Source organism: Scyliorhinus torazame, chromosome 27 (genome assembly GCF_047496885.1).
Source record: "Scyliorhinus torazame isolate Kashiwa2021f chromosome 27, sScyTor2.1, whole genome shotgun sequence".
NCBI classification, from domain to species: Eukaryota; Metazoa; Chordata; class Chondrichthyes; order Carcharhiniformes; family Scyliorhinidae; genus Scyliorhinus; species Scyliorhinus torazame.
The window spans coordinates 32921244-32936655 of record NC_092733.1 but is presented as its reverse complement, the minus strand read 5'-3'; the positions used below and the strand labels follow the sequence as shown (position 1 = coordinate 32936655).

At 57.7% G+C, this 15412-nt stretch overlaps 1 protein-coding gene across 2 annotated transcripts in view; it reads left to right on the top strand.

Annotated features, from left to right (window-relative positions):
• LOC140403344 (pancreatic secretory granule membrane major glycoprotein GP2-like) overlaps positions 1 to 15412 on the top strand; it is a 126357-nt gene that overhangs the window by 95899 nt on the left and 15046 nt on the right. For both annotated transcript variants that reach the window (XM_072491237.1, XM_072491238.1), the window contains exon 6: positions 14241 to 14507. In XM_072491237.1, the coding sequence (XP_072347338.1) occupies positions 14241 to 14507 (267 nt within the window). The remainder of the gene's footprint in view (positions 1 to 14240; positions 14508 to 15412) is intronic.

The following is a 15412-nucleotide window of genomic DNA, read 5'->3' as shown; positions in this document are numbered from 1 at the left end:
AACACACACCTACCCAGCACACACACACACACACACAGCTCACACCTACACAGCACACACCTACCCAGCTCACACACACACACAGCTCACACCTACACAGCACACACCCACCCAGCACACACAACACCCAGCACACACCTACCCAGCACACACACACCCAGCACACACACACCCAGCACACACCTACCCAGCACACACCTACCCAGCACACACACCCATCACACACTCACCCAGCACATACATACGCAGGACACACCTACCCAGCTCACACCGACACAGCACACACCCAACCAGCACACACCTACCCAGCACCCACACACCCAGGACACACACACCCAGCACACACCCACCCAGGACACACACGCACAGCACCCACCCACCAAGGACACACCTACCCAGGACACCCACACCCAGCACCCACACACCCAGGACACACACACCCAGCACCCACCCACCCAGGACACACCTACTCAGCACCCACACACCCAATACACACACACCCAGCACCCACCCACCCAGGACACACATACCCAGGACACACACAACCAGCACCCACACACCCAGCACACACCTACCCAGCACCCACCCACCCAGCACACACCTACCCAGGACACACACACCCAGGACACACACACCCAGCAAACACCTACCCAGCACACACACACCCAGCACAAACCCACCCATCACACACCCACCCAGCACACACCTACCCAGCACACACACACCCAGGACACACACACCCAGCAAACACCTACCCAGCACACACCCACCAGCACCCACACACCCAGCACACACCTACCCAGCACCCACCCACCCAGCACACACCTACCCAGGACACACACACCCAGGACACACACACCCAGCACACACCTACCCAGCACCCACCCACCCAGCACACACCTACCCAGGACACACACACCCAGGACACACACACCCAGCAAACACCTACCCAGCACACACCCACCAGCACCCACACACCCAGCACACACCTACCCAGCACACACCTACCCAGCACACACCCACCCAGGACACACCTACCCAGGACGGGCACACCCAGGACACACCCACCCAGGACACACCCAACCAGCACACACACACCCAGCACACACACACCCAGCACACACACACCCAGCACACACCTACCCAGCACACACCTACCCAGCACACACCCACCCAGGACACGCCCACCCAGGACGGACATACCCAGCACACACCTACCCAGCACACACCCACCCAGGACACACCCACCCAGGACGGGTATACCCAGCACACACCTACCCAGCACCCACACACCCAGGACGGACACACCCAGCACACACCTACCCAGCACACACCTACCCAGCACACACCCACCCAGGACACACCTACCCAGGACACACACACCCAGGACACACCCACCCAGGACACACCCACCCAGGACACACCCAACCAGCACACACACACCCAGCACACACACAGCACACACACACCCATCACACACACACCCAGCACCCACCCACCCAGCACACACCCACCCAGCACACACACATCCAGCACACACTTACCCAGCACACACCCACCCAGCACACACACAGCACACACACACCCAGCACACACACACCCAACACACACACACCCAGCACACACCCACCCAGCACACATACACCCAGCACCCACCCACCCAGCACACACCTACCCAGGACACACCTACCCAGGACACACCCACCCAGCACAAACCCACCCAGCAAACACACACCCAGCACACATACACCCAGCACACACCCACCCAGCACGCACACACCCAGCACCCTCCTACCCAGCACACACCCACCCAGCACACACCCACCCAGCACACACCTACCCAGGACACACCCACCCAGGACACACCCACCCAGCACAAACCCACCCAGCACACACCTACCCAGGACACACCCACCCAGCACACACCCACCCAGGACACACCTACCCAGGACACACCTACCCAGGACACACCCACCCAGCACCCACCCACCCAGCACCCACCCACCCAGCACACACCTATCCAGGACACACCCACCCAGCACACAACCACCCAGCACACACCCACCCAGCACACACACACCCAGCACAAACCCACCCAGCACACACCTACCCAGCACACACACACCCAGCACACACACACCCGGCACACACACCCCCAGCACAAACCCACCCAGCACACACACACCCAGCACACACCTACCCAGCACACACCCACCCAGCACACACCCACCCAGGACACACCCTCCTTGGACGGACACACCCCCAGCACAAACCCACCCATCACACACACACCCAGCACACACACACCCAGCACACACCTACCCAGCACAAACCCACCCAGGACACACACACCCAGCATACACACACCCATCACACACACACCCAGCTCACACCTACACAGCACACGCCTACCCAGGACGGACACACACAGGACGGACACACCCAGCACACACACACCCAGCTCACACCTACACAGCACACATCAACCCTGCACACACACACCCAGCACACACCTACCCAGCACACACACACCCAGCACACACCCACCCAGCACACACCCACCCAGCACACACACACCCAGCACACACACACCCAGCATACACACACCCATCACACACACACCCAGCTCACACCTACACAGCACACGCCTACCCAGGACGGACACACACAGGACGGACACACCCAGCACACACACACCCAGCTCACACCTACACAGCACACATCCACCCTGCACACACACACCCAGCACACACCTACCCAGCACACACACACCCAGCACACACCCACCCAGCACACACCCACCCAGCACACACACACCCAGCACACACACACCCAGCACACACACACCCAGCACACACCTACCCAGGACGGACACACACAGGAAGGACACACCCAGCACACACACACCCAGCACACACCCGCCCAGCACACACACACCCAGCACACACCCACCGAGCACACACACACCCAGCACACACACACACAGCACACACCTACCCAGTACACACCCACATAGCACCCACCCACCCAGCACACACCGACCCAGCACACACACACACAGCACACACCCACCCAGCACACACACACCCAGCACACACCCACCCAGCACACACCCACCCAGCACACACACACCCAGCACACAAACACTCAGCACACAAACACTCAGCACACACCCACCCAGCACACACCTATCCAGGACACACCCACCCAGCACATACCTACCCAGCACACACACACCCAGGACACATCCACCCAGGAGGGACACACCCAGCACACACCCACCCAGCACACACACGCCCAGCACACACCCACCCAGCACACACACACCCAGCACACACCCACCCAAGAAGGACACACCCAGCACACACCCACCCAGCACACACCCACCCAGCACACACACACCCAGGACACATCCACCCAGGACACACCCACCCAGCACACACCCACCCAAGACGGACACACCCAGCACACACACACCCAGCACACACACACCCAGCACACACCCACCCAGCACCCACACACCCAGCACACACACACCCAGGACACACCTACCCAGCACACACACACCCAGGACACATCCAACCAGGACACACCCACCCAGCACACACACACCCAGCACACACACACCCAGGACACACCTACCCAGCACACACACACCCAGGACACACGTACCCAGCACACACCTACCCAGCACACACCTACCCTGCACACACACACCCAGCACACACCCACCCAGCACACACACACCCAGCAAACACCCACCCAGCACACACACACGCAGCACACACCTACCCAGCACACACCTACCCTGCACACACACACACAGCACACACACACCCATCACACACCTACCCAGCACACACCTACCCTGCACACACACACCAAGCACACACCCACCCATCACACACACACCCAGCACACACCTACCCAGCACACACCCACACAGCACACACCTACCCATCACACACCAACCCAGGACATACACACCCAGCACACACCCACCAGGACACCCCCACCCAGCACACACCTACACAGGACACACCTACACAGGACACACCCACCTAGCACCCACCCACCAAGGACAAACACACCCAGCACACACACAGCCACGCAGGACACACATACCCAGCACACACCCACCCAGCACACACCCACCCAGGGTACACCCACCCAGGTTGGACACACCCAGCACACACACACCGAGCACACACCCACGCAGCACACACACGCCCAGGACACACCTACACAGGACACACCTACCCTGCACACACCCACCCAGCACACACCCACCCAGCACACACCCACCCAGCACACACCTGCCCAGCACACACACACCCAGCACACACACACCCAGGACACACCTACACAGGATACACCTACCCTGCACACACCCACCCAGCACACACCCACCCAGCACACACCCAGCCAGCACACACCTACCCAGCACAGACACACCCAGCACACACCTACCCAGCACACACCTACCCAGGACACACCTACCCAGCACACACCTACCCAGCACACACCCACACAGCACACACCTACCCATGACACACCCACCCAGGTCGGACACACCCAGCACACACACACCGAGCACACACCCACGCAGCACACACACGCCCAGGACACACCCACGCAGCACACACCCACCAGCACACACCCACCCAGCACACACCTACCCAGCACACACACACCCAGCACACACACACCCAGCACACACCTACCCAGCACACACCTACCCAGCACACACCCACACAGCACACACCTACCCAGCACACATCCACCCAGCACCCACACACCCAGCACACACCCACCCAGCACACACGCACCCAGCACACACCTACCTAGGACACACCCACCCAGCACACACCTACCCAGCACAAACCGACACACACACCCAACACACACCTACACAGCACACACCTACCCAGCACAAACCCACACACACACCCAGCACACACCTACCCAGCACACACCCACACAGCACCAACCCACCCAGCACACACCCACCCAGCACACACGCACCCAGCACACACCTACCTAGGACACACCCACCCAGCACACACCTACCCAGCACAAACCGACACACACACCCAACACACACCTACCCAGCACCCACACACCCAGCACACACACACCCAGCAAACACCTACCCAGCACACACCCACCAGCACCCACACACCCAGCACACACCTACCCAGCACACACCTACCCAGCACACACCCACCCAGGACACACCTACCCAGGACGGGCACACCCAGGACACACCCACCCAGGACACACCCAACCAGCACACACACACCCAGCACACACACACCCAGCACACACCCACCCAGCACACACCTACCGAGCACACACCTACCCAGCACACACACACCCAGGACACGCCCACCCAGGACGGACATACCCAGCACACACCTACCCAGCACACACCCACCCAGGACACACCCACCCAGGACGGACACACCCAGCACACACCTACCCAGCACACACAGACCCAGCACACACCTTCCCAGCACACACACCCAGGACGGACACACCCAGCACACACCTACCCAGCACACACCCACCCAGGACACACCCACCCAGGACGGACATACCCAGCACACACCTACCCAGGACACACCCACCCAGGACGGACACACCCAGCACACACACACCCAGGTCACACCTACCCAGCACACACCTACCCAGCACACACCTACCCAGGACACACCCACCCAGGACACACACACCCAGGATGGACACACCCAGCACACACCTACACAGCACACACCTACCCAGCACACACCTACCCAGCACATACCTACCCAGCACACAACTACCCAGGACACACACACCCAGGACACACCCACCCAGGACGGACACACCCAGCACACACACACCCAGGTCACACCTACCCAGCACACACCTACCCAGCACACACCTACACAGGACACACACACCCAGGACACACACACCCAGGACGGACACACCCAGCACACACCTACACAGCACACACACACCCAGGACACACCTACCCAGGACACACACCCCCAGCACCCACCCACCCAGCACACACCCAGCACACACCCACCCAGCACACACACATCCAGCACACACTTACCCAGCACACACACACCCAGCACACACACACCCAGCACACACCCACCCAGCACACACACACCCAGCACCCACCCACCCAGCACACACCTACCCAGGACACACCTACCCAGGACACACCCACCCAGGACACACCCACCCAGCACAAACCCACCCAGCAAACACACACCCAGCACACTCACACCCAGCACACACCCACCCAGCACACACACACCCAGCACACACCTACCCAGCACACACCCACCCAGCACACACACACCCAGCGCACACCCACTCAGCACACACCTACCCAGCACACACACACCCAGGACACACCCACCCAGCACCCACCCACCCAGCACACACACACCCAGCACACACCCACCCAGGACACACCTACCCAGGACACACCTACCCAGGACACACCCACCCAGCACCCACCCACCCAGCACCCACCCACCCAGCACACACCTATCCAGGACACACCCACCCAGCACACAACCACCCAGCACACACCTACCCAGCACACTCCTACCCAGCACACACACACCCAGCACACACACACCCAGCACACACCCACCCAGCACACACCCACCCAGCACACACACACCCAGCACACACCCACCCAGTACCCACCCACCCAGCACACACACACACCCAGCACACACACACCCAGCACACACACACCCAGCACACACCTACCCAGCACACACCCACCCAGCACACACACACCCAGCACACACACACCCAGCACACACACACCCAGCACACACACACCCAGCACACACACACCCAGCACACACCCACCCAGCGCACACACACCCAGCACACACACACCCAGCACACACACACCCAGCACACACACACCCAGCACATACCCACCCAGCACACACCCACCCAGGACACACCCTCCTTGGACTGACACACCCACAACACACCCACCCATCACACACACACCCAGCACACACACACCCAGCACACACACACCCAGCACACACACACCCAGCACACACCCACCCAGCACACACACACCCAGCACACACACACCCAGCACACACACACCCAGCACACATCTACCCAGCACACACCCACCCAGCGCACACACACCCAGCGCACACCCACCCAGCACACACACACCCAGCACACACACACCCAGCACATACCCACCCAGCACACACCCACCCAGGACACACCCTCCTTGGACTGACACACCCACAACACACCCACCCATCACACACACACCCAGCACACACACACCCTGCACACACACACCCATCACACACACACCCAGCACACACACACCCAGCACACACACACCCAGCACACACCTACCCAGCACAAACCCACCCAGGACACACATACCCAGCATACACACACCCATCACACACACACCCAGCTCACACCTACACAGCACACACCTACCCAGGACGGACACCCACAGGACGGACACACCCAGCACACACACACCCAGCACACACACACCCAGCACACACACACCCAGTACACACACACCCAGCACACACCCGCCCAGCACACACACACCCAGCACACACCTACCCAGCACAAACCCACCCAGGACACACATACCCAGCATTCACACACCCATCACACACACACCCAGCTCACACCTACACAGCACACACCTACCCAGGACGGACACACCCAGCACACACACACCCAGCACACACACACCCAGCTCACACCTACACAGCACACATCCACCCTGCACACACACACCCAGCACACACCTACCCAGCACACACACACCCAGCACACACCCACCCAGGACACACCTACCCAGCACACACCTAACCAGCACACATCCACACAGCACACACCTACACAGCACACACGTACCCATCACACAGACACCAGCTCAAACCTACACAGCACACACACACCCAGGTCACACCTACCCAGCACACACCTACCCAGCACACACACCCATCACACACACACCCAGCTCACACCTACACAGCACACACCCACCTAGCACACACACACTCAGCACACACCTACCCAGCACACACACACCCATGTCACACCTACCCAGCACACACCCACCCAGCACACACACACCCAGCACACACATACCCAGCACACACCCACCCAGCACACACCTACGCAGCACACACACACCCAGCACACACCCACCCAGCACACACCCACCCAGCACACACACACCCAGCTCACACCCACCCAGCACACACACACCCAGCACACACACACCCAGCACACACACACCCAGCACACACCCACCCAGCACACACACACCCTGCACACACCCACCCAGCACACACCCACTCAGCACACACTAACCCAGGACACACCCACCCAGGACACAACCACCCAGGACGGACACACCCAGCACACACACACCCCGGCACTCGCTCCCCCCCACCCCGGCTCTCCCCCCCCCCCCCCTCCCCGGCATTCGCCCTCTCCTCCCCGGCACTCTCCCTCTCCTCCCCCGGCACTCGCCCTCTCCTCCCCTGCACTCGCCCTCTCCTCCCCGGCACTCGCTCTCTCCTCCCCGGCACTCGCCCTCTCCTCCCCGGCACTCGCCCCCTCCTCCCCGGCACTCGCCCCCTCCTCCCCGGCACTCGCCCTCTCCTCCCCGGCACTCGCCCTCTTTCCTCCCGGCACTCGCCCTCTCCGCCCCGACACTCGCCCTCTCCTCCCCGGCACTCGCCCTCTCCGCCCCGACACTCGCCATCTCCTCCCTGGCACTCGCCCTCTCCTCCCCGGCACTCGCCCTCTCCTCCCCGGCACTCGCCCTCTTTCCTCCCGGCACTCGCCCTCTCCTCCCCGGCACTCGCCCTCTCCTCCCCGGCACTCGCCCTCTCCGCCCCGACACTCGCCATCTCCTCCCTGGCACTCGCCCTCTCCTCCCCGGCACTCGCCCTCTCCTCCCCGGCACTCGCCCTCTCCTCCCCGGCACTCGCCCTCTTTCCTCCCGGCACTCGCCCTCTCCGCCCCGGCACTCGCACTCTCCGCCCCGGCACTCGCCCTCTCCTCCCCGGCACTCGACCTCTTTCCTCCCGGAACTCGCCCTCTCCGCCCCGGCACTCGCCCTCTCCGCCCCGACACTCGCCCTCCCCTCCCCGGCACTCGCCCTCTCCTCCCCGGCACTCACCCTCTCCCCTCCCGGCACTCGCCCTCTCCTCCCCGGCACTCGCCCCTCCTCCCCGGCACTCGCCCTCTCCCACCCGGCACTCGCCCTCTACACCCCTGCACTCGCCCCCTCCTCCCCGGCACTCGCCCTCTCCTCCCCGGCACTCGCCCTCTCCTCCCCGGGATTTTTAGGGGGCCGGAGAATTCGGCAGCAGCCGGGGGCGGGATTCACTCCTGTCCCCGGCAATTCTCCGACTCGGCGGGGGCTCGGAGAATCCCGTCCCCTGTATTTTCATAAAGCTTTTGATGAACTCACCAACAGGAGGTTGGTCACAAACTATAGCAATGGGATAGGAGACAAGATACTGACACAGGCTCAGGACTGGTTAACAGGCAGAAAACAGAGAGCGGGAATAAAGGGCCCATTCTGACAGTGACAGCCTCTGACGAGTGGGGCCCACAAGGATCAGTACTCAGGGCCCCAGCTGTTCACAATATAGATCAATGTCACCTTTCCAAGATTGTGGAAGGCACAACGTGAGTGGGAATGTGAGTTGTGAGGAAGATGCAAAACTGTTTCAAGGGGATTTGGGCAGATTTGGTGAGTTGGCAAGAACATGGGAGATGGAATATATCGTAGAAAATGTGAGGCGACCATTTTGTGGGAGGAACAGGTGTGTGGGTTATTTCTCAAATGGTGAGAGATTAGAAAGTGTAGCTGGACAAAGGGACCTGGGAGTCCTCGTCAATAAGGCACTGAGAGCTAGCGTGCATTTACAGGGAGCAATTAGGAAGGTAAAGGAATGTTAGACATTATGACCAGAGAATTTGAGTGCAGGAGTCGCAAAGTCTTGCTCCAAATTTCTGGAACTCTGGTTTGACCACACCTGGAGCAGTGTGTGTAGTTTTGGTTCCCTTACCTGAGGAAGGATTTTATTCCCAGAGCTGGAGTTTACCGAAGGTTCACCAGACTTGTTCCCGGGATGTCGGGACTGTCCCTTATGAAGAGAGATTGAGGAAACTGGACATGAATTCGTGACAGTTTTGAAGAATGAGAGAAGGTATCTATAGGTATGTCAGGAATAAGCGAATGACTAGGGTAAGAGTAGGACCAGTCAAGGACAGGGATGGGAAATTGTGTGTGGAGTCTGAAGAGATAGGCGAGATACTAAATGAATATTTTTCGTCAGTATTCATTCAGGAAAAAGATAATGTTGTGGAGGAGAATGCTAAGACCCAGGCTATTAGAATAGATGGCATTGAGGTACGTAGGGAAGAGGTGTTGGCAATTCTGGACAGGCTGAAAATAGATAAGTCCCCGGGGCCTGATGGGATTTATCCGAGGATTCTCTGGGAGGCCAGGGAAGAGATTGCTGGATCTTTGGCTTTGATTTTTATGTCATCATTGGCTACAGGAATAGTGCCAGAGGACTGGAGGACAGCAAATGTGGTCCCTTTATTCAAAAAGGGGAGTAGAGACAACCCCGGCAACTATAGACAGGTGAGCCTCACGTCTGTAGTGGGTAAAGACTTGGAGGGGATTATAAGAGACAAGATTTATAATCATCTAGATAGGAATAATATGATCAGGGATAGTCAGCATGGCTTTGTGAAGGGTAGGTCATGCCTCACAAACCTGATTGAGTTCTTTGAGAAGGTGACTGAACAGGTAGATGAGGGTAGAGCAGTTGATGTGGTGTATATGGATTTCAGCAAAGCGTTTGATAAGGTTCCCCACGGTAGGCTATTGCAGAAAATACGGAGGCTGGGGATTGAGGGTGATTTAGAGAAGTGGATCAGAAATTGGCTAGCTGAAAGAAGACAGAGGGTGGTGGTTGATGGGAAATGTTCAGAATGGAGTACAGTCACAAGTGGAGTACCACAAGGATCTGTTCTGGGGCCGTTGCTGTTTGTCATTTTTATCAATGACCTAGAGGAAGGCGCAGAAGGGTGGGTGAGTAAATTTGCAGACGATACTAAAGTCGGTGGTGTTGTCGATAGTGTGGAAGGATGTAGCAGGTTACAGAGGGATATAGATAAGCTGCAGAGCTGGGCTGAGAGGTGGCAAATGGAGTTTAATGTAGAGAAGTGTGAGGTGATTCACTTTGGAAGGAATAACAGGAATGCGGAATATTTGGTTAATGGTAAAGTTCTTGAAAGTGTGGATGAGCAGAGGGATCTAGGTGTCCGTGTACATAGATCCCTGAAAGTTGCCACCCAGGTTGATAGGGTTGTGAAGAAGGCCTATGGAGTGTTGGCCTTTATTGGTAGAGGGATTGAGTTCCGGAGTCGGGAGGTCATGTTGCAGCTGTACAGAACTCTGGTACGGCCGCATTTGGAGTATTGCGTGCAGTTCTGGTCACCGCATTATAGGAAGGACGTGGAGGCTTTGAAGCGGGTGCAGAGGAGATTTACCAGGATGTTTCCTGGTATGGAGGGAAAATCTTATGAGGAAAGGCTGATGGACTTGAGGTTGTTTTCGTTGGAGAGAAGAAGGTTAAGAGGAGACTTAATAGAGGCATACAAAATGATCAGGGGGTTGGATAGGGTGGACAGTGAGAGCCTTCTCCCGCGGATGGAAATGGCTGGCACGAGGGGACATAACTTTAAACTGAGGGGTAATAGATATAGGACAGAGGTCAGAGGTAGGTTCTTTACGCAAAGAGTAGTGAGGCCGTGGAATGCCCTACCTGCTACAGTAGTGAACTCGCCAACATTGAGGACATTTAAAAGTTTATTGGATAAACATATGGATGATAATGGCATAGTGTAGGTTAGATGGCTTTTGTTTCGGTGCAACATCGTGGGCCGAAGGGCCTGTACTGCGCTGTATTGTTCTATGTTCTATGTTCTAAGAAAGCCTTAGATTACAAGACCATATAGATGAGCTGGTCAAAGAAACCTGGAAAATAGGAGCAGGAGGAGGCCATTCGGCCCCTCGAGCTGCTCTGCCCGTCATTATGATGGTGGCTGATCACCCAACTCAATAGCCTAATCCCGCTTCCCCCCCATGTCCTTTGATCCCCTTCGGCATCAGAGCGATATCGAGCTGCTTCTTGAAAACATCAATGTTTTGGCCTCAACTACTTCCTGTGGTAACGGATTCCACAGGCCGACCACTCTCCGGGCGAAGGTATTTCTCCTCATCTCTGTCCAAAATGGTCGATGCCGCAGGACCAGGATGTGCTGAGGGTTTTGGCCAAGGATGGTATCATGACCAGTATCGGCTTGGAGGGCTGAAGGGCCTGTTCCTGTGCTATGTTGTTCTTTGTATCCTCAGACTGTGACCCCTGGTTCACCCCCACCATCGGGAACATCCTTCCTGCATCTACCCTGTCCAGTCCTGGTTGAATTTTATCGGTTTCTATGAGGTCTCCCCTCATTCTTCTGCACTCCAGCGAAGACAATCCTAACCGACTCAATCCTCCTCATACGCCCATCCTGCTAGGCCAGGGGACAGTCTGGTTAGATGGGCAGAACAGCGGCAAATGGAATTTAACCCTGAAAAGTGCGAGGTGATGCCTATTGGGAGGACTAAGCTGGGAAGGGAACATACAATGAATGGGAAGACCTCAGGAAGTACAGAGGGATCTGGGTGTGCAGGTCTATAAGTCCCTGAAGGCAGCAGGATGGTACAAGGTGGTTTACAAGGTCTATGGGATACCTGCCGTTATTAACCCAGGCACTGAATACAAGAGCGGGGAGGTTATGCTGGGACTGTATAAAACGCTGGTTAGGTCACAGCTAGAGGATTGTGTACAGTTCTGGTCACCACACTATAGCAGTGAGTGCATTAGAGAGGGTGCAGGGGAGACTGAACAGGATGTTGCCCAGGCTGCAATGTTTCAGCTATCGAGAGAGACTGGAGCGGCTGGGAATGTTTCCTCTGGAGCAGAGAGGGCTGAGGAGGGAGCTGAGCGATTTGGACAGAATTATGAGGGACAGGGACAGGGTGGATAGGGAGGTACTTTTCCCCTTAGTTGAGGGGTAACCAGGGGGCAGCGATTTAAGGTAAGGGGCCGGAGATTTAGAGGGGATTTGAGGGAAAACCTTTTCATCCAGGTGGGAATTTGACTGAGCTCTCACTGCAATCTAAACCAGACTGAAATGGAGAGACAGGGTCGATGCGGCGGAGCTCGTTCCCCTGGTCGGCAAATTCTGAACCACGGGGCAAAAACCCCAAATAAGGAGAAGCCAATTAGGGCCGAGGGGGAGAGAGGTTTTAAAAATGATAAAACCCCAGGGTTGTGACTGTTTGGAATTCTCGATCCCAGAGGCCTGTGGAAGCTGAGTCACTGAGGATATTTCAGAAACATGGAGAGAGGGACTCGGATGAAGGGGCTGAATGTCTGCTCACTAACTTTGCTGACGACACAATGATAGGAAGGACAGTAAATTGTGAAGAGAACGTAAGGAGGGTGTAAAGGGACATCGAGAGGGTAAATGTGGGGAAAATGGATATAACTTGGGAAAGTGGGAAAGTGTCCAGTTTGGCAGGAAGAATAAAAGGGAAGCTGATTTTGGAAACGGTGCGAGATTGCAGAGCTCTGAGGTACAGAGGGATCTGGGGGTCCCAGTGCATGGATCACAAAAGAGGCCCTGGGGGTCGGGTTTGGGGAATACCATGTTGGGGGGCTTACTGAGGGGTCAGGAGGATGTGGACTGTCACGTGTGGGGACCTGGGTAGGGGTCACATTTAAATGATAGCGGAGGCTGTTTTACCTCCTCTCTCTCATTTGCTGAATTCTAGTTCGGGTTTGAAGTGGAGTTTGGTGTTTGTGGAGAAGAATATAAAATACTCAGCATGTCTGGCAGTGTCTGTGGACAGGAACAGAGCTAACCTTGTCGGCTTCTGGCCCTCGGATGACAACAGTTCCTCAATCTGCAAGGCTCTCTGTTCCTCACTCCACAGATGCTCCCAGATGTACTGAGTCTTTCCAGAAGCTTCTGCAATGACTTCAGATTCCCGGCACTTTCTTTATTTTGCTTTGATGTTGGGATTTTGTCCTCACTCATTCTCCCACCTTTGTGTCTCTTATTTCCAGTTAAAGCTGTCATACCAACTCTGCCACCCATGCCAGAGACCACTGTGCCAACCACACCAGAGAGCACTGTGCCAACCACGCCAGAGACCACTGTGCCAACCACGCCAGAGACCACTGTGCCACCCATGCCAGAGACCACTGTGCCACCCATGCCAGAGAGCACTGTGCCAACCACGCCAGAGAGCACTGTGTCACCCATGCCAGAGACCACTCTGCCTCAAATTGCATCTTCAATGATTGTCCCAAATCCAACATCACCAGCGCCAGGTATCAGCATCCGGAGGGGTTTTAAACTCAAACTTCACCCGGAAAACTCCCGGAGCAATCATCAAATCTCCAACTGAGAGAGTGGCTTTTATTACTCTGCAGGGAGTGAGTGAGGGAATGGGATGGAGTGAGTGAGGGAGGGGAGTGGGATGGAGTGAGTGAGTGAGGGGAGTGGGATGGAGTGAGTGAGTGAGGGGAGTGGGATGGAGTGAGGGGAGTGGGATGGAATGAGTGAAGGAGGGGGACTGGGCTGGAGTGAGTGAGTGAGGGGAGTGGGATGGAGTGAGTGAGGGGAGTGGGATGGAGTGAGTGAGTGAGGGAATGGGATGGAGTGAGTGAAGGAGGGGGACTGGGATGGAATGAGTGAGGGAGGGCAGTGGGATGGAGTGAGTGAGGGAGGGGAGTGGGATGGAGTGAGTGAGGGGAGTGGGGTGGAGTGAGTGAGGGAATGGGATGGAGTGAGTGAGGGAATAGGATGGAGTGAGTGAGGGAGGGGAGTGGGATGGAGTGAGTGAGGGAGTGGGATGGAGTGAGTGAGGGGAGTGGGATGGAGTGAGTGAGTGAGGGGAGTGGGATGGAGTGAGTGAGTGAGGGGAGTGGGATAGTGTGAGTGAGGGGGGTGGGATGGAGTGAGTGAGGGGAGTGTGGTGGAGTGAGTGAGGAAATGGGATGGAGTGAGTGAGGGAGGGGAGTGGGATGGAGTGAGTGAAGGAGGCGGACTGGGATGGAGTGAGTGAGTGAGGGGAGTGGGATGGAGTGAGTGAGTGAGGGAATGGGATGGAGTGAGTGAGGGAATGGGATGGAGTGAGTGAGGGAGGGGAGTGGGATGGAGTGAGTGAGTGAGGGGAGTGGGATGGAGTGAGTGAGGGGAGTGGGATGGAGTGAGTGAGGGGAGTGGGATGGAG